This window comes from Sycon ciliatum, chromosome 3, assembly GCF_964019385.1.
Source record: "Sycon ciliatum chromosome 3, ocSycCili1.1, whole genome shotgun sequence".
Taxonomy (NCBI): Eukaryota; Metazoa; Porifera; class Calcarea; order Leucosolenida; family Sycettidae; genus Sycon; species Sycon ciliatum.
In genome coordinates, this window is record NC_088645.1 from 3,316,346 (window position 1) to 3,340,739 (window position 24,394).

The 24,394-nt window shown below is 48.4% G+C and overlaps 1 protein-coding gene and 1 long non-coding RNA gene across 3 annotated transcripts in view; both read right to left on the minus strand.

Annotated features, from left to right (window-relative positions):
* The window catches only part of LOC135811227 (nucleoside diphosphate kinase homolog 7-like), a 56,410-nt gene that overhangs the window by 31,018 nt on the left and 998 nt on the right, over nucleotides 1-24,394 (minus strand). Inside the window, exons 2-3 of one of the 2 annotated variants that reach the window (XM_065324426.1) lie at nucleotides 21,723-21,827; nucleotides 20,536-20,597 (exon numbers count right to left, since the gene is read on the minus strand). In XM_065324426.1, coding sequence (XP_065180498.1) covers nucleotides 20,536-20,597; nucleotides 21,723-21,827 — 167 coding nt within the window. Of the gene's footprint in view, nucleotides 1-14,802; nucleotides 15,003-20,535; nucleotides 20,598-21,722; nucleotides 21,828-24,394 lie in introns of those variants that run through there. The other variant, XM_065324425.1, reaches the window with a different exon arrangement.
* On the minus strand, nucleotides 7,339-10,849 carry LOC135811229 (uncharacterized). Its single transcript, XR_010552569.1, has 2 exons — nucleotides 10,592-10,849; nucleotides 7,339-8,527 (listed from the first exon to the last, which is right to left on the minus strand). It is a non-coding gene; the product is annotated as an uncharacterized LOC135811229 (long non-coding RNA).

The window sequence follows — 24,394 nt, forward strand, 5'->3', positions numbered from 1 at the left end:
ATTGTACTACTCCCTGGTTTGAACATTAGATGGCTGTGTAGCTTCAGTTATCTCGGAATATGTTATCCAGCAGCAACAACGTTGGGCACCGATTAACTGACACACACCTATTCACTATAATGAGTATGCGTTGGAACACTTTACCCCGAGTCATACTATAGCAGTGAATGCCATGCATGGGTTTACCTCACACACTGAATTTCATAATTTGACATCCAAATCACAGAAGAGTGGTGTTCGAAACTTTACGTAATTGCACTCCATGTCCTGCGAGCTACAGTAGAATACTTTAATAGAATGATAGTTATAGCACGTTCTCAGAAACAAATCGTATAGGTTCGAGGCTGTCAACCCAGAAATTTGTGATTTCACAGCCATAGATGTTACCAGTCACGTCACTGTATACAGTAGGTATGCAGAAGAAAATACTAGTAACTCTTTGCGGAAGAGCTGTGCCTAAATGTGTACAGTACAGTAAATTAATAAAAAGTGGGAAAAACAGTGACAAGGCTGTGCATGATGTAGATCTACCAGTAAGTACAGTGCACCAGTGAAACTGTTGGTGTAGTACCGGTATACTACTATAATTATGGCATGGCCCATGCCACTACAATCTATTTGCAGTGGGCCGCAGTAGGCCAGTGCAACAGAACGCAATTCAGTAGCTGAGTGCAATGTGAACATCTATGACATGCAAGTAAACTGCCATACAGCACAATCGATTACTCTCAGCCCACATAAGTACAATGTAGGCCAATCAGTAGTATAGATACATAGAGCACACTCTACATCATACATAGTTAGCACCAAATCTATATTGTCGATGTACTTTGCAATGACGAAATGATGGCAAGCGTGCTTGATTCATCATAATACTGCCTTGAACTTGGTTGGAAGTTAGTTGGAAGTTCAGTGGTCGAGGTAAGCAGAGCTGCTCCAGCTTTCAGAATCCTGCATGAAAAAGGCAGAAAGCAAATGTAGGTATAATAGTAGCAAGCTGACGTAAAGAGCCTGTCTTTCAATACAATAATTCTATCCACTGCATGGACAGACCTGGTGCTTCATTCACATCTGTTTCTTGCTTTAGAAAACCTACTTCCTCCTTCTGCCATGTAGCTCATGACATACATTTTCTTTACGCCTTTTCAGCCGTGGTCGACTTTCGCCCCTCCTGTTTGATTGGCAATTGCAGTCAACCTGGGGAATATTGACCCTCGATTGTGAATGAGAAAAGTGTCGTTATTGGTGTATTGTTGTTACTCGCGAGGTTGGAAGTATGCAATCAAATGGTCACTAGATCTGAAGATTGTGTTGTTATTTGTGAGTTGTTTTGTAAACCCGAGGTACACTATTCACAAGGTGGATTGTACATGCTATGGGATGTAGAATAACTAACCAAACAAGAATGGTGTAACAATGATTTGAGTCCATATCCAATTGGATGAACCAAGAGCGCACGATCCATTCCAGAAAGGCGATTTCAGTGAGTCTTGAATTGTCAGCAGCATCATACTTCCATTGAGCTTTTTTTCTTTTTCGAAACGACCCTCTCTTTTCAATTCGAACGAAGGTCAACATACGATTACGGCAGGCATGCATGCACTGATCTTCACTGTATCATGTGCATGTATACTGTACTGTAGTCTGTACAGTCAACTAGTCGTGTTCCACTTGGCTTCCATAGGTGCAACTCGGCTTACGGTAAGTGTCCCTACAAGTGCATAGTAGCCCCCCTCCGGGAGTGCGCGTGAACAGGAACTGTGAACTGGTAAAAGAATCATTCGACACCTTCGTTCGTTTCGATGGAGAAAGTTCATTTGGCAAATTGAGGCCTTCGTTTCACCCCTAGCCACAGGAGTGAAATTTTCACTCCTTGGCTGCCTGTTTCAGCCGTCCTTGTGGAAGGGTTTATTTATGCATGTCTGCATATAGACCTTATTCGATAAACGTCACAATCACGTGAACCGGGGTCCCGGGAACCAGGGAGCGGCAAGAGACCTGCACTCAGTGCACAGAGGACTTGGCGTGGGAACATAGGAGAAGAAAAATACCGGTATTTTACTACTCCCTTGTACGAACTGGGCCTTTCTTGCCACTTGTTTCACGTACGCGTGCCCCAGCTTACGACAAATCCCTGGAGGCGAGTCCAAAAATCATGTTATCGAATAAGGTCTATAGAATTGTTGATCTAGACGTTTGGGTTTAACAGAGCAAGCCTGTGATTAAGAGCTGCACAGATCACAGATCACGTAGAACTACCCAATATGGGGTCAAAACTCACAACGCGTTGGGTACTTTGGTCTCATGTCGTCTCCCCAGGTGCTATGAATCCCTGATGCACATGTATCTACATATACAATGTAACTGTAACTCTACCAATCTTGCGGACGATGACCCCCCCCCCCCCCGGCATACAGAAAGTTGCTATGTCCTGGCCCTCATACAGCATTGGGGAGGCACTGAATCACTTTTGCGAAAGGACTAGCCGAAAGTGGCATTACACATTTTCTATTCCCAGAAAAGCGGCGTTCCAGCCGAGTTTATCTTTTAATTTAATGGTTTTCTCGGTTGCGATTTCATACCTGACAACCATCCCGATTTAGCCGGGATCGTCCCGACATCGAGGGTGGTAATAGGCACCCAAAAGTGCATTAGTTCCATGCCTCACCGCGAGCTACATTTGTATACATTTTCATGCCTAGGTATGTCATTCGATCTCAGGTTTGCAAAGGTTGGCAGGTATGGGATTTGTAGAGTGACCAGTTCTGACTATTGCCACCTGCTGCGCAGAAGTGTCATTCCTACATCCTGGCTGCAAACCTCCCTCCCCCCCCCCCCCCCCCCCACACACACCACCAACAATGTTGGATCCTATTTACAGGACCTCACTCTCTATGAAAGTGTAGCAGAGGCACTGCCAAAGTATAAAAACAACATTTGAAATACAAGCTCCATTGTGCATGCATGGAGGGCATGGGGAAGAGACGGAGAGGGTGAAAGTGAAGGAAATTTGTTCCGAAATCAAGAGAATCCGAGGAACCCTTGCTGCATTCTTCAGTACGATAACGTCAGTGGGTGCATCTCAGATGTGTTGTGTGCCCAGACATACAAGTAGCACTAACCTGAGCATGAGAGCTGCTTGTCATCGTGGTCAGGAAAACGAAAGGACGAACGTAGAATATTGCTGACCATGACGAACAACAGTGCATATCCAGACGACAGACGGCTTGCCAGAATCAGTCTGGTGCATCTTCAGGAATCTTCTTTCTTAATCGCATTCAGCAGTCAGCTTCGAGGTCAAGAGCGCGATGATATTTTCAGAAGGAATAATTTTCAATTTTTTTTAATTTTGGAGAAGAAGCTTCCTTTCTAAAAAAAAAGCGTTCCTCTTGCCGGACATGTCGTCGACAGCACAGTGTCGGCAGATCCACGTTTGTAGGCTGCAGACCCGGCAGACGTTTTGATCAGCCCGGCCTGGTGGTGAGATTTCGGACCCGGGAGTACTAAAAACTGCTCGCATCCCAGGGTGCTCAGTTTCGCTCTATCCGATCGAGTAAGGCTTCCAGAAAGGCCCTCAGGTGCGCGGCCTGCGGTGCCATAATATACCTCCCATATCGAGGTTGCAAGCCACCCCTCTCAGCAAAAAATTCGAAGAAATTCGAAATTTCAATGGTAGAAGATATGCTATGAAGAGAATTTCAAAAAGTATGTTTCGCGGAGCGATCGCTCAACCTACGTCATTCAAACTTTGTAGGATGGTTCAGACGTACCAGTCCATGCGCCAAGACCGAAAAAGTCGTCTAAAAGTTGTACTTTTTTATGCAGATTAGCCACTTTTCGGAGCTGAATATATTCAAATCTTCGTTGAAAAATTGTCAAGAAAATGTTAGATGTCTCGAGTCGTTTGCAGTTTTCTTTCCATTAGTGCCTGCTTGCGGAAGTTTTGCTTTCCGGACACCTTGATTGGGTCTTTGACCTTATGTAAGTCGGTTTTAGTGGTCGTTACTCATTGTCTCGACGTTGCTGGGAGTGTTCTTGTGGGAGCTGTCAAATATTCGTAAAAATCAGGCAAGTGGCAAAGAAAAATTCGCCAAATTTTTGGGCAAGGTAGTATGTAGACATCGATACTTTCCTTTGACTCTCCACCGATGTGGAAACACTTCCAGAAGCGTTCATCGGTGTCCGGTTCTTGATGGGGTCGTGGTGGCCTCCACGGTTTGGAACAAAACAAAATCAATGCATTGTCTGTCGTCACCAGTGGGAGGCGTATTACATGGCAAAGAAACGCACCAGCACCCATATTCACTCTTGAGGGGCCTGAGATAGAAGCCCACATCATCTTCGTTCAAATGGCGAAGTTCTAACCAGGGTCTGCAGACCGCAATTTCAATGTCATTTTTTGGTCCCTTAAAAAATGGCCTAGCCAATAGCCTGTATGTAGTTTATGAAGCATTGGCGTGTTCTTCGGGCTTGCAATCATGTTATTAGGGAGGTTTAGTCCCACGTAATCCGTGGGTACTTTACGTGGGTGTACCACGTGATACTCAGTGACCCACGTACAGACGTTTTCTGATTCACGACATACCGTGTATGGAGGCTCACCCACGTTCCGCCACAACGTGGGTGAAAATCAGAATGGAGCGCATTGTGCGAGCTGTGAGGGTGCTCAGCTGAAGAAGTTTCCGAAGCACGAAATCAAAATATTCGATGAGCTTCTTAGGCCGGGGTAGCTTCGTCTTTGACCAGGTTTTGGCCTTTAGCTTCATGCTTTTGTTTGTTCCGTGTGACTAAACACAACATTGCAACGTGGGTGCCCTTCATCCACTTTACGTGGATCACCCACGTACGCGTTTCCGTTACGTGGGAACTAAACCTCCCTATTATTACTCATGAACTTCTCTTGTAAGATTCGTGCGAAACTGAAAGTTGTAATGTACTCTCAGGACAGCTTGAAGTAGGTTTCAATTCTCAATGAAGCGCAAAGGTCTTAAGCCGTCATTGTGAATGTCAATGGGAATATGATCCAAGAGTCCACAACCCCAAGGGAGATGTGTGATGGACTCTTAGTATGATATGTGCGCAAAGAACTGCAGTTGAGTCAATCTTTTAGCAATATGGCTGCGTTCTGAGTTATAGCACATTCTTAGACTCTTATTGTACTGGAGTGTGCACTTTATAACATGTGTACATGTATAACAAAAGCTGAATTATAGAACGGTAGAAAATGATATGCCCCATTCTCAGCTTTGGTTTCTGGCGTTCTTTTAATTATTAGTATTTCAGGCTGCGTGTTCTTGGGCTCCATGTTCTTCAAAGGGGAAGTATACCGTAAAACGAGAGAGCTTGGAAGCTCAGGGCCCTGCGCTATGCTGTGTTGCCTAGCTCATCGTGCATGTTGTTAGAACTGATGGAAATGCTTTTTACATCAACATGACTGTATATACGTTATATTTATTATGCTATTGGCCTACATGCGATTCCCGGGCGGTTCGACAGGTGGCCCAGCCAGCCTGCTAGTGGGATCTCGGCCTCGCACACAAATTAGGCCTTGGCGGATAATGCTCGAAAAGGTGGCAGATTCTGCTTTTTTTGCACCGAAATTGGCAGAACCATACAAACCTTATGGCGGGCAATTCCTCGAATTCTGCTCCATTTCTTTATCCACATACCAAACATGCATAAAATTACCAGAAAATGTACTTAATTCTGCCAATTTTTCTGCCGGCATTATCTGCCAAGCCCTAACACAAATCCACACAAAATGTTACTGCACTGAATACATTCCCCCGATACACTTCGCATATAATTATACTCATTCTCTTGATGGTACCGTACTCTTGATGGTACGGGACAGGCACGGGATAGCGCCAGGCATGTCGATGGCACAAACAAACAAAAATATTGTGGCTTTGCTGGTACGGTACAGTACGGGACAGATACGGGATAGCGCCAGGCGTGACACAAACAAACAAACACACAAACAAACACCAAATTAAAGCTGTGTGGACCCTGGCTAGCGCCAGACGTTACTGAAGTAACGTCTTCTGCATAGCTACGGGAATCAAATTTTCACCAGTTGTAGTCTTTGGGGTGCTGAGTCGAATGGTCTTGGTCCAAGGAAGCTGAGACGCTCCCTTCCTCCTTTATTCCCAATCGAACTCGCGCACTTCCACCGAAACTGGGTGACTGCGCCCTACTAGATAGGGATTTGTATGGAAAAATCACTAAAAACGCTGTTTCGTTCTTATAAAAGCGCGGATGACCGCGATTGGTCCATAATTATGTTGTAGTCTTTTGGCCGCTGAGTCGACTGGTTTTGGTCCGAAAAGGCTGCGATGCAGCGTTCGGCCCTTATTCCCAATCAAACACGGTTGAGTAAGCGATCACGTGCTCACTTACACTGTTTGGGCCCATTTATGTCACTCGAGTTGAACCTTTGAACCAGGGAGTCGCAAAAGCCTCTTACGACTCCCTGCTTTGAACCTTTGAGTTGAACCTTGATCTGAAAATTGTAGCCTGCAGGCACGGTGACCAGGCGGCTGGTATACGCATGAGCACGTGACCGCTTACTCAACCGTGTTCGATTGGGAATAAGGGCCGAACGCTGCATCGCGGCCTTTCTGGACCAAAACCAGTCGACTCAGCGTCCAAAAGACTACAACATATGGACCAACCACGGTCATCCGTGCTTTTATAAGAACGAAACGGCGTTTTTAGTGACTTTCCATACAAATCCCTATCTAGTAGTGCGCAGGCACACAGTTTCGGTGGAAGTGCTCAAGTTCGATTGGGAATAAAGAAGGAAGGGAGCGTCTCAGCTTCCTCGGACCAAGACCATTCGACTCAGCACCCCGAAGACTACAACTGGTGAAAATTTGATTTTAGGCTTAACTTCCCCTTTAACGAGGCTCTACTGTACATGTACATGTGATGTAAAGAACTTGGTGTGCCCCCGTCAATTTCTACCTGTAAACAACTTCAGCACATACACCGGAATACAGCGCTGAACCAATACAATAATGGACCACAGCTATGCACATGGACCACATGATAGTACATTCGAGCGCAGGTATTCCGGGGGGGGGGGGGGGACTTTACATTATTTCACTTGCAAACACATTGCACGTTACATGCGATTTCGATTCCTTCACTGTAGATCTACATAAGAAAAGGAACAAAACAGCCGAGCTGCAGCATGCATTCTTGATCAATAATCTGGCACACCCTGGTTTCAGTCAACTACATGGTAGCAGCTAAAAGTGCTTATAGCCGAGACACAGGCAGGAAGTGCTATATGTGTGCTTTCTTTTCCATCTCCATCACAATGAGGAAACTCAATACAAGTGCAGACTGCCTCTTTTACGGCCAAAGAAACACAGTGTATGGTGAAGAAAGTGTCCTAAGGGCGAGAAAAGGAAATAGCTAAGTTATTATTATATTATTATTATTATTAAAAGCATGTCCGCGTAGGTGGCGGGGGTGCCACTTTCGCTTATGCCATTCAGGATTGATGTCTGAAGAGTAATAGGAATAATTATGGTAAAGCTACTACCGGTATAATTATAAAAAGACTGAAACCGAACCCTTTAAACAACTTCCAGCTAGTATGTGACATACAAGTCAGTTAGGTTCAACACTATGCCAGTGGATGACAGGGCAGTGCCCAACTCCGATGCCAGCCAGCCACGTCATGGACAGACGCCCCAATGAGATGATGGTTAGGGATAGTCGGAGGCGAAAGTTAACCACAAGGAAGAACGGAGAAATTGTGTACAGCTACAAACAGGATCCGGGAACACAAGCTTTCGGTCAAAGGGAATGAATTCTACACGAGCATCTTGAGAAAAGCACATGTGTCATTCCCCATACTTCACAGTCTAGCCAGCACCAGCATTTACACACTGAATGTCGGCATAAGATAGAGTGACCAAATCAGGACAACACTCACCAGGCCTGGCCATCAAACAGAAGACTGTTGTCCATATTCGAGAGCCACATGGATCTGTATGCAGTGACCATGACCATGATACTCGATAGGCACTTGGATACCCATATGTGCACAGAATATGATTGGAAAAACCTCAACCAAGACAGAGGCACTGAAAATCTGTCTCCAGTGGCTTGTTTAAACACGGCTACGAATCCCACCAGACCAAACTCACACAATCCACTACAAACGAGCTGTAAATGGTCAGCGTGCTGTGTTCGAAACGCTGGACCACATTCCTCGGCAAAGGACATCACGGGTGTGCACGTACTCTTAAAACCAGTTCAGCCGTGCATGGGATGTGGCAGTATTGCCTGTGACCGAACAGCTTGAAAAAGAACGAGACAATCCCTCTAGTAACTGCACATGGCACATTTCACAAGGCATACCCTTGGCCTGAGAGTACACCATGACGATTGTTCCTTCACTTCTCTAACCAGTTGGGTCCACACTTGAGGTCCATAATCAAGATGGAGAGCAGCCAGCTTGCTCTATAGGAACGCATGCGACAATGTTCAGTAGATGGCATAATCCTGACTCCTGCATGGACAAAAACAAAATGAAAAGCCACACCTAGTCATAAGCATCGTGACTAGTATACATGTAAACTACTACAGTCGTCCCTCTCTAATCCGGCACCTTTTGCTACGGCGTTTTCTGCTGGATTAACGAGGGTGCTGGATTAAGAAATCCTGCCCTCTGACCCGGCCCTACCCAATTGCATGCATGTATCATACGTCAAAACGCAGGGTTTTTCCGTGTCGACCCAAGTATTTGGTGCACGGCTTTATATTCTCAATTGTTCTCCGGGAATATACACAGTGATAACATGATAAAGTAAAACAGAGAACATGTTCACATGTACTCTTGCACAGACACGCACACGCACACACACCTGAAAATTGGCAGGACACTACTCCTTGTTAAAATAAGAAAGTATGGTTGACTGCTTAGCCGTTGTCTCCTGCACAACATTGACCAGACTGGCCTAGCCTGGCCTGGCAAGGAGTGCACCTGTACGATCGTACTGCCGGATTATGAAATCAAACTACGTGCAGTTTGAGTGATTCGTTTCAAAAAGTCACTGCCGGAGGCGGAATTCAAGTGCCGGATTAAGATGTAGGAATTGAACGAAAAAAATCGGTTTCGTCAGAAAGTGCGCCGGTTGGCAAGGGTTCCGGATAAACAAGTGCCGGATTAGAGAGGGACGACTGTACAGTGTATTCTGAATGCAATTGAACCTCAGAACATAAGCCATACCCCTGGCAACTGCATACCGTAGTTCCACGCATATAAGCCCATGGGCTAATATACGAAATAATGCATTTTCCCGGAAAAAAATCAGTAATAATGGTTCGTTTTTTAGCCCTGGGCCTATATTCGAATTTTGAAGGCAGCTGGCACGCGAAAAAGTACAAGTCTGTGCGCGGTTGTCCGCCTACCGTAGGTACCGGTACTGGTAATGTAGTCTGCACTGACATGCTGTATTATCGGTTCCGTATTAAACGGTGTTTGGGTCTGTTCATTAGCCCATGGGCCTATAAACGGAGGTGGGCTTATATCCGGATATAGGCCCATGGGCTTATATGCGCGGAACTACGGTACTCACGGTGGAAACTAATTCAAACTTCACAAAATGGGGTTTCCAGTACGTTTTGAACTCAACATCGATAACGAGTAATCTATAACGTAACGATTATGAAGTTGATTGTGAGGAATTATTGATTAATGACCGAGTAATCGGTATAATCGTTTCAGCCCTACTTGTACTTCATAGATGAACCCAATCCCACGGGCCACGACACGCTGATACCACCATATGCCATTTTTACAGGGTTTAATGCACAGCTTCCACATTCCATACTGGTAACACAACTACAAGCACATGTGCGTGCCTCTATGTGAGACCAATCGACCTGCAAAAGTTACAAATACGGCAAAAGCGTGTGTATAAGCGCATGGGCCATTACGATATGGTCCTCTTGTCAGGGTCTGTTCACTGTAATGTGTAACTAATGCTGTCCTTTTTTTCTTGGCTTACGGGGCAGGAATATCTCAACAGGAATGTCCCCGTTGTGTTGGTGATGTGCAAGCGGCGTGGGTCGGCTAAGAGTGCAGTGTGGAATGGTGGAGTGAGTTAATTCACCGAGAAACGATGAAAGTAATAATTGCGCCTGCCAAACACCATGAGACTCCAGAACATGTCTTTGTCTATGGAGTAAATAAGAGTGCATACATACATATTTAATTCTACCCAAATTCCCATGACTACCATGTATGAACTGCAAAATCGGGTGAAGTGCCTCAATGGACATCGCTCTGAACTACAATTTTGACCCTCGTTTGCAGCTGATCTGAGAACGTGATCAGCCTTTTGAAGTATATTTGTTCACATTCAAAACACCTATTAATATTTGTAACATCGTAGATAATTGTTCTCAAGTTTACGAGAAGAAAATCAGAAATCCATCAGCCATACCAGTTTTCGTGATTCTCGTGCATTGGCAACTAGGGTATTAGGAAAAATTCGCCAAATTTTTGGGCAAGTTACTATCAAGACAATTTTTGCTTTATGAGCAGCCTAGGACAATGGACTATACATACCTGAGGTCTGGACGGTGTCCGGTAGTTCACTTTTGGTTCTCACGCCATCAAGTATTTTGGCATCCAAAAATCATAAATTCTGGACGACGCAAAATTGAGAAAAGTGGCTCTGCTGCAACATGACGGAAAAATCTCTGGCGGAACGGCTTCCAGATTTTGTTTAGGGACTATCCTAGCCCTCAGCAGGCCAAGTTACAATAGCATTCATGAAAGTCTTCCATGCCAAATCGAAGACGATCAAAATGATGATTCCGCTCAAAATTGGTCACAGAAAAAGTCGAAAAAAGCGGCGTCGTCATCTTCATTTTGCATAAAGATTCGGGTGATTTTTGGCCCTTGGCGCATGGACTGGTACATGCTAGGCATGGAACCACAGGCGATGATGACATAGCTGACACACAGAGTAACACACACAGCAGAATCGTGTGCACAGATACTAAATTAGTGGACGTCGTCATCTTCTTCCCGCTGATCTCGAATGTACTATGACGTGCTATTTCGCCTGACGATTACTAAGGCTGTGTTCTGTGTGTAAGGGTGGGGGATGAGAGTGGTGATGGGTATTACCAAGAGTACATAACCCCCCAGAGTGTGCAACGCCTGATCCAGCTCTGCATAGGGTCTTGGTCGAGCGGAATCGGATCTTTGCGTCATAATACCGTACACATCTGAGGGGAACCGGTTAACCCGGGGAGTCGCGGGTACTCTTGGATCAAAAACAATGGTGCCCTACCTCGAGACCGGCCTTGCGCTGGTGTGAAGTGTACGCATGACATCAGAAGATCCGATTCCGCTCGACCAAGACCCTACACAGAGCTGGATCGGCGTTGCACACTCTGGGGGGTTATGTACTCTTGGTATTACTAAGGCTGTGTTCTGTGTGTAAGGGTGGGGGATGAGAGTAGTGATGGGTATTACTAAGGCTGTGTTCTGTGTGTAAGGGTGGGGGGATGAGAGTGGTGATGGGTATTACTAAGACTGTGTTCTGTGTGTAAGGGTGGGGGGATGAGAGTGGTGATGGGTATTACTAAGGCTGTGTTCTGTGTGTAAGGGTGGGGGGATGAGAGTGGTGATGGGTATTACTAAGGCTGTGTTCTGAGTGTAAGGGTGGGGGGATGAGAGTGGTGATGGGTATTACTAAGGCTGTGTTCTGTGTGTAAGGGTGGGGGGATGAGAGTGGTGATGGGTATTATTAAGGCTGTGTTCTGTGTGTAAGGGTGGGGGGATGAGAGTGGTGATGGGTATTACTAAGGCTGTGTTCTGAATCTAAGGGTGGGGGGATGAGAGTGGTGATGGGTATTACTAAGGCTGTGTTCTGTGTGTAAGAGTGGGGGATGAGAGTTGTGATGGGTATTACTAAGGCTGTGTTCTGTGTGTAAGGGTGGGGGGATGAGAGTGGTGATGGGTATTACTAAGGCTGTGTTCTGTGTGTGAGGGTGGGGGGATGAGAGTGGTGATGGGTATTACTAAGGCTGTGTTCTGTGTGTAAGGGTGGGGGGATGAGAATGGTGATGGGTATTACTAAGGCTGTGTTCTGTGTGGAAGGGTTGGGGGATGAGAGTGGTGATGGGTATTACTAAGGCTGTGTTCTGTGTGTAAGGGTGGGGGGATGAGAGTGGTGATGGGTATTACTAAGGCTGTGTTCTGTGTGTAAGGGTGGGGGATGAGAGTGGTGATGGGTATTACTAAGGCTGTGTTCTGTGTGTAAGGGTGGGGGGATGAGAGTGGTGATGGGTATTACTAAGGCTGTGTTCTGTGTGTAAGGGTGGGGGGGGGGGGATGAGAGTGGTGATGGGTATTACTAAGGCCTCGGTCACACTACGGCAGTTTGAAGCTGGACGCAGCGTCAAGCCGCAGCACTTGACGGAGACGTGGGGTCACACAGTGTTTTGTTTTTTTTGCAGCTCATGACTGCCGCGGCTTGACGCATTTGTCTACGTCACAAAACCACCAGGAAAACTCAATGACGACACGGATTCCCACGGAACCCCGGCCTTTTGCTTATTATACCGAAAAAATTGTCGGACAAAGTTTTCGAATTTTTCATTGATTTTTGATTACAAGAAGACGAAAGGTACAACATGTAGGTCCACGCGTGCACGATCGTTGTTGTTTCTTTCCGAATTGGAAGCCATTTTCAGTTGTAGTGTCATTGATCAGGCAAGAAAAGTCCGCATCGCAGCTGTGTTTCTCCTGACTTCGTCATACTGGTTGTCCTTTTTGGGGCTCTTGACGACAACACAACACTCACAAGTCAACAGGCTCCAGTTGGCCGATGACCCACTCAAACAACTGGTCCTTTCTCGACATCATTTTCTTCTCAGGAAACGCCTCGCTCTTCCGCCAGGTTCGGAGCCTCGGAGCCTCGGCCTCGTAGGTCCACGGACTCATGTCGAACAAAAAGAGGGAACAAAACAAACCTTGAACAGACGAATGTCGAATAACTGCTCAACTCAAGCAAAGACAAATGTCTTGAAACTAATTTTACTTGAAACTTGAAAGACACTGTTTTTCCGCCAAGCGTCACTCCCACCAGCGGCAACGCAGCCGATTTCCCCACGTCAGACGCAGCAGCGTCTGACGCTCAAACTTCCCGCGTTGCGTCAGTTGCCATGGAAAAGCTCATGATTCTGATGCTGACGCAGCATTTTTGCAGTAGTGTGACCGAGGCCTAAGGCTGTGTTCTGTGTGTAAGGGTGGGGGGGGGGGATGAGAGTGGTGATGGGTATTACTAAGGCTGTGTTCTGTGTGTAAGGGTGGGGGGATGAGAGTGGTGATGGGTATTACTAAGGCTGTGTTCTGTATGTAAGGGTGGGGGGATGAGAGTGGTGATGGGTATTACTAAGGCTGTGTTCTGTGTGTAAGGGTGGGGGGATGAGAGTGGTGATGGCTATTACTAAGGCTGTGTTCTGTGTGTAAGGTTGGGGGGATGAGAGTGGTGATGGGTATTACTAAGGCTGTGTTCTGTGTGTAAGGGTGGGGGGATGAGAGTGGTGATGGGTATTACTAAGGCTGTGTTCTGTGTGTAAGGGTGGGGGGATGAGAGTGGTGATGGGTATTACTAAGGCTGTGTTCTGTGTGTAAGGGTGGGGGGATGAGAGTGGTGATGGGTATTACTAAGGCTGTGTTCTGTGTGTAAGGGTGGGGGGATGAGAGTGGTGATGGGTATGACTAAGGCTGTGTTCTGTGTGTAAGGCCACTAAGGGTGGGGGGATGAGAGTGGTGATGGGTATGACTAAGGCTGTGTTCTGTGTGTAAGGGTGGGGGGATGAGAGTGGTGATGGGTATTACTAAGGCTGTGTTCTGTGTGTAAGGGTGGGGGGATGAGAGTGGTGATGGCTATTACTAAGGCTGTGTTCTGTGTGTAAGGTTGGGGGGATGAGAGTGGTGATGGGTATTACTAAGGCTGTGTTCTGTGTGTAAGAGTGGGGGATGAGAGTGGTGATGGGTATCACTAAGGCTGTGTTCTGTGTGTAACAGTGAGGGGATGAGAGTGGTGATGGGTATTACTAAGGCTGTGTTCCGTGTGTAAGGGTGGGGGGATGAGAGTGGTGATGGGTATTACTAAGGCTGTGTTCTGGGTGTAACGGGCAAAGGACCTGTACGTTACTAGTTATGGTCCATTCTCTCTTGACATATTTATTACTAGTGGCTCGACACCCAGGTTTTTATTGTGTGCATGTGTTTGTGTTTGTGTGTTTCATGTGTGTGTGTGTGTGTGTGTGTGTGTGTGTGTGTGTGTGTGTGTGTGTGTGTGTGTGTGTGTGTGTGTGTGTGCAAGCGCGCGCGCGGGCGTGCTTGGGAGTGTATGTCATGCGCGGGTTGGTGTTAGATCCAAGCTCACTTGTATGGATATAGTACATTCTGAGCATGTCTGGGTTCGAGGAAACATGATGCTCTTCAATGGTATGCTCAAGAACATCACCATGCTATTACAACATGGGACAAGACAGCATGCATTTGAAAAAACCAAGAGTCACAGAGTACCGAGGTTATGTACACTGGGTTGTACCACCAATATTACAACATGGAACAAGACAGCATGCATTTGTATAACCAAGAGTCACAGAGTACCGAGGTTATGTACACTGGGTTGTACCACCAATATTACAACATGGGACAAGACAGCATGCATTTGTATAACCAAGGGTCACAGAGTACCGAGGTTATGTACATGTACACTCGATTGTGCCACCAAGTGAGCAACTCACCATTTCCACGCTGTTATCTTTAGGATAGAAGAGGAAGTTGTAGCGTCGCACTATGCCCGCTAGCGAATCATACCACTCCACGAGGAAAGCGAAGCGTTCACCTTCCATATTACACGGTGAACTGCTGACGACTGGAACAAAGCGTCGGCAAGAATGTGCAATGGTCTGGTGTGGAGTGTAACTACTCACGATACACAGTGACACAGCTACGTCGTTCCAAGCTCTGAGTAGCAGATAATAGGAATAAGAGCAGCAGCGCTAGCAGCAGCAGCAGCAGCAGGTGCTGCCTGGTAGATTGGGAAGCAATCACTACCCGGTACCCGTCCTCCAATCCACTGCACACACACGTGACCACACCCGAAGACGACCTGCAGTACAGACCAGTAGTCAGAACTACGCTCTCTAGCCGACTTCGATACGTTGCCACAGCACACCATCCGACCAGAAGTACGCTCTCTAGCCGACCTCGACACATTGCCACAGCACAGCACACCAGAACTGCACTCTCTAGCCGACCTCGACACGTTGCCACAGCACACCACCACACCAGAACTGAGCTCTCTAGCCGAACTCGACAGATTGCCACAGCACACCAACACACCAGAACTGCACTCTCCACCCGACCTCGACACAACTTTGCCATAGCACACCACCACACCAGAACTGCGCTCTCTAGCCGACCTCGACACGTTACCACAGCACACCACCACACCAGAACTACGCTCTCTAGCCGACCTCGACCCATTGCCACAGCACACCACCACACCAGAACTGCGCTCTCTAGCCGACCTCGACACGTTGCCACAGCACACCACCACACCAGAACTACGCTCTCTAGCCGACTTCGACACGACATTGCCCCAGCATACCACCACACCAGAACTGCGCTCTCTAGCCGACCTCCACACATTGCCACAGCACACCATCACACCAGAACTGCGCTCTCTAGCCGACCTCGACACGTTGCCACAGCACACCACCACACCAGAACTACGCTCTCTAGCCGACCTCGACACATTGCCACAGCACACCACCACACCAGAACTATGCTCTCTAGCCGACCTCGACACTTTGCCACAGCACACCACCACACCAGAACTGCGCTCTCTAGCCGACATCGACTAATTGCCACAGCACACCACCACACCAGAACTGCGCTCTCTAGCCGACCTCGACACATTGCCACAGCACACCACCACACCAGAACATTGCTCTCTAGCCGACCTCGACACATTGCCACAGCACACCACCACTGCAGAACTGCGCTCTCTAGCCGACCTCGACACATTGCCACAGCACACCACCACACCAGAACTATGCTCTCTAGCCGACCTCGACACATTGCCACAGCACACCAGCACACCAGAACTGCGCTCTCTAGCCGACCTCGACACATTGCCACAGCACACCAACACACCAGGAATCCGCTCTCTAGCCGACCTCGACACGTTGCCACAGCACACCACCACTGCAGAACTGCGCTCTCTAGCCGACCTCGACACATTGCCACAGCACACCACCACACCAGAACTATGCTCTCTAGCCGACCTCGACACATTGCCACAGCACACCACCATACCAGAACTGCGCTCTCTAGCCGACCTCGACACATTGCCACAGCACACCACCACTGCAGAACTGCGCTCTCTAGCCGACCTCGACACATTGCCACAGCGCACCACCACACCAGAACTGCGCTCTCTAGCCGACCTCAACACATTGCCACAGCACACCACCACACCAGAACTGCGCTCTCTAGCCGACCTCGACACTTTGCCACAGCACACCACCACACCAGAACTGCGCTCTCTAGCCGACCTCGACTAATTGCCACAGCACACCAACACACCAGAACTGCACTCTCCACCCAACCTCGACACAACTTTGCCATAGCACACCACCACACCAGAACTGCGCTCTCTAGCCGACCTCGACACGTTGCCACAGCACACCACCACACCAGAACTACGCTCTCTAGCCGACCTCGACCCATTGCCACAGCACACCACCACACCAGAACTGCGCTCTCTAGCCGACCTCGACACGTTGCCACAGCACACCATCACACCAGAACTGCGCTCTCTAGCCGACCTCGACACGTTGCCAAAGCACACCACCACACCAGAACTACGCTCTCTAGCCGACTTCGACACGACATTGCCCCAGCACACCACCACACCAGAACTGCGCTCTCTAGCCGACCTCCACACATTGCCACAGCACACCATCACACCAGAACTGCGCTCTCTAGCCGACCTCGACACGTTGCCACAGCACACCACCACACCAGAACTACGCTCTCTAGCCGACCTCGACACATTGCCACAGCACACCAGCACACCAGAACTATGCTCTCTAGCCGACCTCGACACTTTGCCACAGCACACCACCACACCAGAACTCCGCTCTCTAGCCGACCTCGACTAATTGCCACAGCACACCACCACACCAGAACTTCTCTCTGTAGCCGACCTCGACACATTGCCACAGCACACCACCACACCAGAACATTGCTCTCTAGCCGACCTCGACACATTGCCACAGCACACCACCACTGCAGAACTGCGCTCTCTAGCCGACCTCCACACATTGCCACAGCACACCACCACACCAGAACTATGCTCTCTAGCCGACCTCGACACATTGCCACAGCACACCAGCACACCAGAACTGCGCTCTCTAGCCGACCTCGACACATTGCCACAGCACACCAACACACCAGGAATCCGCTCTCTAGCCGACCTCGACACGTTGCCACAGCACACCACCACTGCAGAACTGCGCTCTCTAGCCGACCTCGACACATTGCCACAGCACACCACCACACCAGAACTATGCTCTCTAGCCGACCTCGACACATTGCCACAGCACACCACCATACCAGAACTGCGCTCTCTAGCCGACCTCGACACATTGCCACAGCACACCACCACTGCAGAACTGCGCTCTCTAGCCGACCTCGACACATTGCCACAGCACACCACCACACCAGAACTGCGCTCTCTAGCCGACCTCGACACATTGCCACAGCACACCACCATACCAGAACTGCGCTCTCTAGCCGACCTCGACACATTGCCACAGCACACCACCACTGCAGAACTGCGCTCTCTAGCCGACCTCGACACATTGCCACAGCACACCACCGCACCAGAACTGCGCTCTCTAGCCGACCTCGACACATTGCCACAGCACACCACCACACCAGAACTACGCTCTCTAGCCGACCTCGACACATTGCCACAGCACACCACCACACCAGAACTATGCTCTCTAGCCGACCTCGACGCTTTGCCACAGCACACCACCACACCAGAACTGCGCTCTCTAGCCGACCTCGACTAATTGCCACAGCACACCACCACACCAGAACTGCGCTCTCTAGCCGACCTCGACACATTGCCACAGCACACCACCACACCAGAACATTGCTCTCTAGCCGACCTCGACACATTGCCACAGCACACCACCACTGCAGAACTGCGCTCTCTAGCCGACCTCGACACATTGCCACAGCACACCACCACACCAGAACTATGCTCTCTAGCCGACCTCGACACATTGCCACAGCACACCAGCACACCAGAACTGCGCTCTCTAGCCGACCTCGACACATTGCCACAGCACACCAGCACACCAGGAATCCGCTCTCTAGCCGACCTCGACACGTTGCCACAGCACACCACCACTGCAGAACTGCGCTCTCTAGCCGACCTCGACACATTGCCACAGCACACCACCACACCAGAACTATGCTCTCTAGCCGACCTCGACACATTGCCACAGCACACCACCATACCAGAACTGCGCTCTCTAGCCGACCTCGACACATTGCCACAGCACACCACCACTGCAGAACTGCGCTCTCTAGCCGACCTCGACACATTGCCACAGCACACCACCACACCAGAACTGCGCTCTCTAGCCGACCTCCACACATTGCCACAGCACACCACCACACCAGAACTTGTCTCTCTAGCCGACCTCGACACGTTGCCACAGCACACCACTACACCAGAACTGCGCTCTCTAGCCGACCTCGACACAACGTTGCCACAGCACACCACGACACCAGAACTGCACTCTCTAGCCGACCTCGACACGTTGCCACAGCACACCACCACTGCAGAACTGCGCTCTCTAGCCGACCTCGACACATTGCCACAGCACACCACCACACCAGAACTGCGCTCTCTAGCCGACCTCGCCACGTTGCCACAGCACACCATCACACCAGAACTGCGCTCTCTAGCCGACCTCGACACGTTGCCACAGCACATCACTACACCAGAACTACGCTCTCTAGCCGACCTCGCCACAACGTTGCCACAGCACACCACTACACCAGAACTGCGCTCTCTAGCCGACCTCGACACACCATTGCCACAGCACACCACCACACCAGAACTGCGCTCCCTAGCCTACCTCGACACGTTGCCACAGCACACCACCACTGCAGAACTGCGCTCTCTAGCCGACCTCGACACATTGCCACAGCATACCACCACACCAGAACTACGCTCTCTAGCCGACCTCAAAACGTTGCCACAGCACACCACCACACCAGAACTACCCTCTCTAGCCGACCTCGACACAACGTTGCCACAGCACAACACCAGCAAAGCGACACAACCTTTGGTACTCTGTTCCTTCATACACACAATGCTGTTTCGAGTATAAAACTATCTTCAGTGACTGTAGATAATGTAGAATGGATAAGATAGTGAAAATCACCGTTTTGTACCGAAGCGGTAAGCACAATGCGCACGACCAAGGCACAAAGAATAGGGGTGCGTTTGGTTGGTACGATCTTGAACAGGATGGAACAGCTGGTGCACATAGATAGAGCACCTTCATGCCAACCAAACGGTACTCCAGAAACAGAGCACATTTTGTCGTGAAAAATATATGCCAAACTTGGTGCATTCTTCAAAATGTGTATTGGTCACCATGGTCACTGTGTACGGTACGACGAGTCCAACCCAAGCGCGCATGCACGTGATCATTTGGGATCAAAATTGATGTTCCTGCCAGGTTTCACTGTGAAAAAGTGAAACTGGTACACTGACAAGGGTAATTTTCACTATCTTAGCCATTCTGCAATATCTACGGTCACTGACGAGAGTTTTATACTGAAAATAGCCGGAGGTTGTACCCAGTGTGCTGACAGTGCTCAACACGGCGGAGGCAGAGCGTAATACAGACTTGTTGTTTTGTTCTGTACTGAAAATAGCAGTACCAAGGAACCGGGTACCAATGCCATGGATGTGTCGCTTGCTGATGGTAAGCTGTGGCAATGTGTCAAGGTCGGCTGCAGAGCGCAGTTGTGGTGTGGTGGTTGACGAAATATATGCTTCGTCCCACTTTAAAAAATATAAAAAATAAATTTGACGGGTTCGCGTACCAGGCAGGTCAAGAACAAGGAGTCCTACAACTCCCTGGTCAAAAACCACCTTTCCGCTTCCGTGGGACGCCACCACCCCATGATCAGGCGCCTTTGGCCTATGGTTGGTGGATCTGATCTATCCTTCCCCACCGTTTAGGAGCTGCATCTTACTTAAAAAATACCAATAAATGGGATAAATTCTACAGTCATTACCACAAATCAACGAAGTCAACATCGATTTTGGAAAACCTTCATGACTTCGTTGATGAGTGGTGATCACGGCAGAATTTATCCCATTTGTAATGCTGCTCTGAAGTTATTGCCTCAACATCGTTTACTCGTCTTACTTTTCTTTCGCCATGGAGAGTTTAGTCTTGGTGAAAGTGTCAGAGTACTCTACAAACTTCAGCTAGGTACCGCGGTTGACAGCCATCAGCAAGGATCCCATGGAAGAAAACACACACAAACACACACCAAAGGAGACGCATACACAAACACACACACATACACACACACACACACACACACCAAAGGAGACGCATACCCGCACACGCATGCACACACAAGCACACAACAAAGGAGACAAATACACGCACACGCATACACCAACACCCACACACACACACACACACACGCACACACACACACACACACTCACAAACACACACATATTCACCCAACCACACAGACAATGAAGAGGACTCACAGACAGATAGACAGACAATAAGTTATGTCCACAAAACCAACACAAATTGAAATTCCCTGTGCTAGAAACGAGATGACAACATCAATGTGCTCCGTACTGTATAAAATACAAAATTTCATTTAGAAAATCTTTCCTTACATCACTCCATCAGCAGGTTCGTTACGTACCGAATTTCGTTTTTGGTCGAGGTTTGTCACCCCAAACGTACAGAATTTTCTTAGTAGAAACTTTAGTTATTTTCAGATCCCCTGACGAATATAGCGAAAGTTAATTCCAAACAAAAATTAGTACTTTAATATACAGTATACATGACCACTGACTGTACTCTGTATACATGACCACTGACTGTACTCTGTATACATGACCACTGACTGTACTCTGTATACATGACCACTGACTGTACTCTGTATACATGACCACTGACTGTACTCTGTATACATGACCACTGACTGTACTCTGTATACATGACCACTGACTGTACTCTGTATACATGACCACTGACTGTACTCTGTATACATGACCACTGACTGTACTCTGTATACATGACCACTGACTGTACTCTGTATACATGACCACTGACTGCACTCTGTATACATGACCACTGACTGTACTCTGTATACATGACCACTGACTGTACTCTGTATACATGACCACTGACTGCACTCTGTATACATGACCACTGACTGTACTCTGTATACATGACCACTGACTGTACTCTGTATACATGACCACTGACTGTACTCTGTATACATGACCACTGACTGTACTCTGTATACATGACCACTGACTGTACTCTGTATACATGACCACTGACTGTACAGTACGTACTTGTCGACCATGTAGATTAACTGATGAACCAATGTAGCAGTGATCCAGCCTGATAGACTCCTCCTTGGTACATTTCAGGAATATGCGCTTGTTTTTCACATCAATCTACAATGTTTGCACAAGGCGATAGACAGAAACACACAACAGCAGACAGACAGGCAGAAAGCCAGACAGACAGCCAGACAGACAGAGAGATAGGTAGAAAGACAGGCAGGCAGATAGAGAGATAGGCAGAAAAACAGACAGACAGACAGAGAGATAGGCAGAAAAACAGACAGACAGAGAAATAGGCAGAAAAACAGACAGACAGAGAGATAGGCAGAAAGACAGGCAGGCAGGCGAAAAGACAGCCAGGCAAAAAGACAGGCAGGCAGGCAGGTAGATAGACAAAGTATGGCTCAAATGCACACACACACACACACACACACACACACACACACACACACACACACACACACACACACACACCTCAGACCTCAGACATGCCCATCGCGGAAGCGTTGATAGCGAACAGCTATGTTAGACATAGCAACTTGTGCTGGGATTACACCATTCAATAGCTTGCAAGGCTGACACACACACACACACACACACACACACACACACACACACACACACACACACACACACACACACACACACACACATACCATAATGTATACGCCCGTCGCAAGAGAAGCAAGCAAATCTGCAAATGCACTGGATGTGCACCCACAGATTTTCTCTTATAGCAACGATAGCGAACAAGATCTGAATGAGACAGATCAAGACATGCGCCAGATAACTGTCTAATCCACACAACTGGCGAAGCCATGTGAATCGACCACCAGTGCACACCTGGTCTACACCACACGGAGTACATCGGCATAAAACGGCCAAGACAGTTAGTTGCCTATGCACACCCTACACTTGCTGGGGTAACCATGGTAACCAGTATAGACAGCACGCTGCTTTGATAGAAGCAGACACTATATGCACTGGTTCCTTGAAGTGAAATTGGAGTACACACAGAGACACACACAAACGCACACACAGACACACACACACACACACACAGACACACAAACGTACACAAAGGCAGAAACCAGGATATGATGCGATCCGGAGTTTCATGCTTTGTAGGCAACCGTCTTACAGCAAACCGAATCAAACTAATATTGTCCCGGACGAAAATATAATAATAATGTATGCTGTATATGGGATACATAACACGGGGATGAGAGTGGTGATGGGTATTACTAAGGCTGTGTTCTGTGTGTAAGGGTGGGGGGATGAGAGTGGTGATGGGTATTACTAAGGCTGTGTTCTGTGTGTAAGGGTGGGGGGATGAGAGTGGTGATGGGTATTACTAAGGCTGTGTTCTGTGTGTAAGGGTGGGGGGATGAGAGTGGTGATGGGTATTACTAAGGCTGTGTTCTGTGTGTAAGGGTGGGGGGATGAGAGTGGTGATGGGTATTACTAAGGCTGTGTTCTGTGTGTAAGGGTTGGGGGATGAGAGTGGTGATGGGTATTACTAAGGCTGTGTTCTGTGTGTAAGGGTGGGGGGATGAGAGTGGTGATGGGTATTACTAAGGCTGTGTTCTGTGTGTAAGGGTGGGGGATGAGAGTGGTGATGGGTATTACTAAGGCTGTGTTCTGTGTGTAAGGGTGGGGGGGGGATGAGAGTGGTGATGGGTATTACTAAGGCTGTGTTCTGTGTGTAAGGGTGGGGGGATGAGAGTGGTGATGGGTATTACTAAGGCTGTGTTCTGTGTGTAAGGGTGGGGGGATGAGAGTGGTGATGGGTATTACTAAGGCTGTGTTCGGTGTGTAAGGGTGGGGGGATGAGAGTGGTGATGGGTATTACTAAGGCTGTGTTCTGTGTGTAAGGGTGGGGGGATGAGAGTGGTGATGGGTATTACTAAGGCTGTTTTCTGTGTGTAAGGGTGGGGGGATGAGAGTGATGATGGGTATTACTAAGGCTTTGTTCTGTGTGTAAGGGTGGGGGGATGAGAGTGGTGATGGGTATTACTAAGGCTGTGTTCTGTGTGTAAGGGTGGGGGGGGGGGGGGGTGAGAGTGGTGATGGGTATTACTAAGGCTGTGTTCTGTGTGTAAGGGCGGGGGGATGAGAGTGGTGATGGGTATTACTAAGGCTGTGTTCTGTGTGTAAGGGTGGGGGGATGAGAGTGGTGATGGGTATTACTAAGGCTGTGTTCTGTGTGTAAGGGTGGGGGGGATGAGAGTGGTGATGGGTATTACTAAGGCTGTGTTCTGTGTGTGAGGGTGGGGGGATGAGAGTGATGATGGGTATTACCAAGAGTAGATAAACAAGAGTGTGCAACTCCGGATCTCTCCTGCACAATCTGCAGATACCCCCGCCCACGGCGGAATTTTTTGTTGACGTCACCTTTTTTCAGAGAAACGCGGACGTTGCCGCAGAGCAGTGTGAGAGCACGTGCTGGGCACCGACCTTGTAGTGTAAAACCCGGCCAAGTGCACGAGAGAAACCTCTCCAAAAGGCTCGCAGCGCGTGCGTCGTCGAAAAGATTACGTCAACAAAAAATTCCGCCGTGGGCATACCCATCCGCGAGTTGCACACTCTTGTTTATCTACTCTTGGTATTACTAAGACTGTGTTCTGTGTGTAAGGGTGGGGGATTTGAGTGGTGATGGGTATTACTAAGGCTGTGTT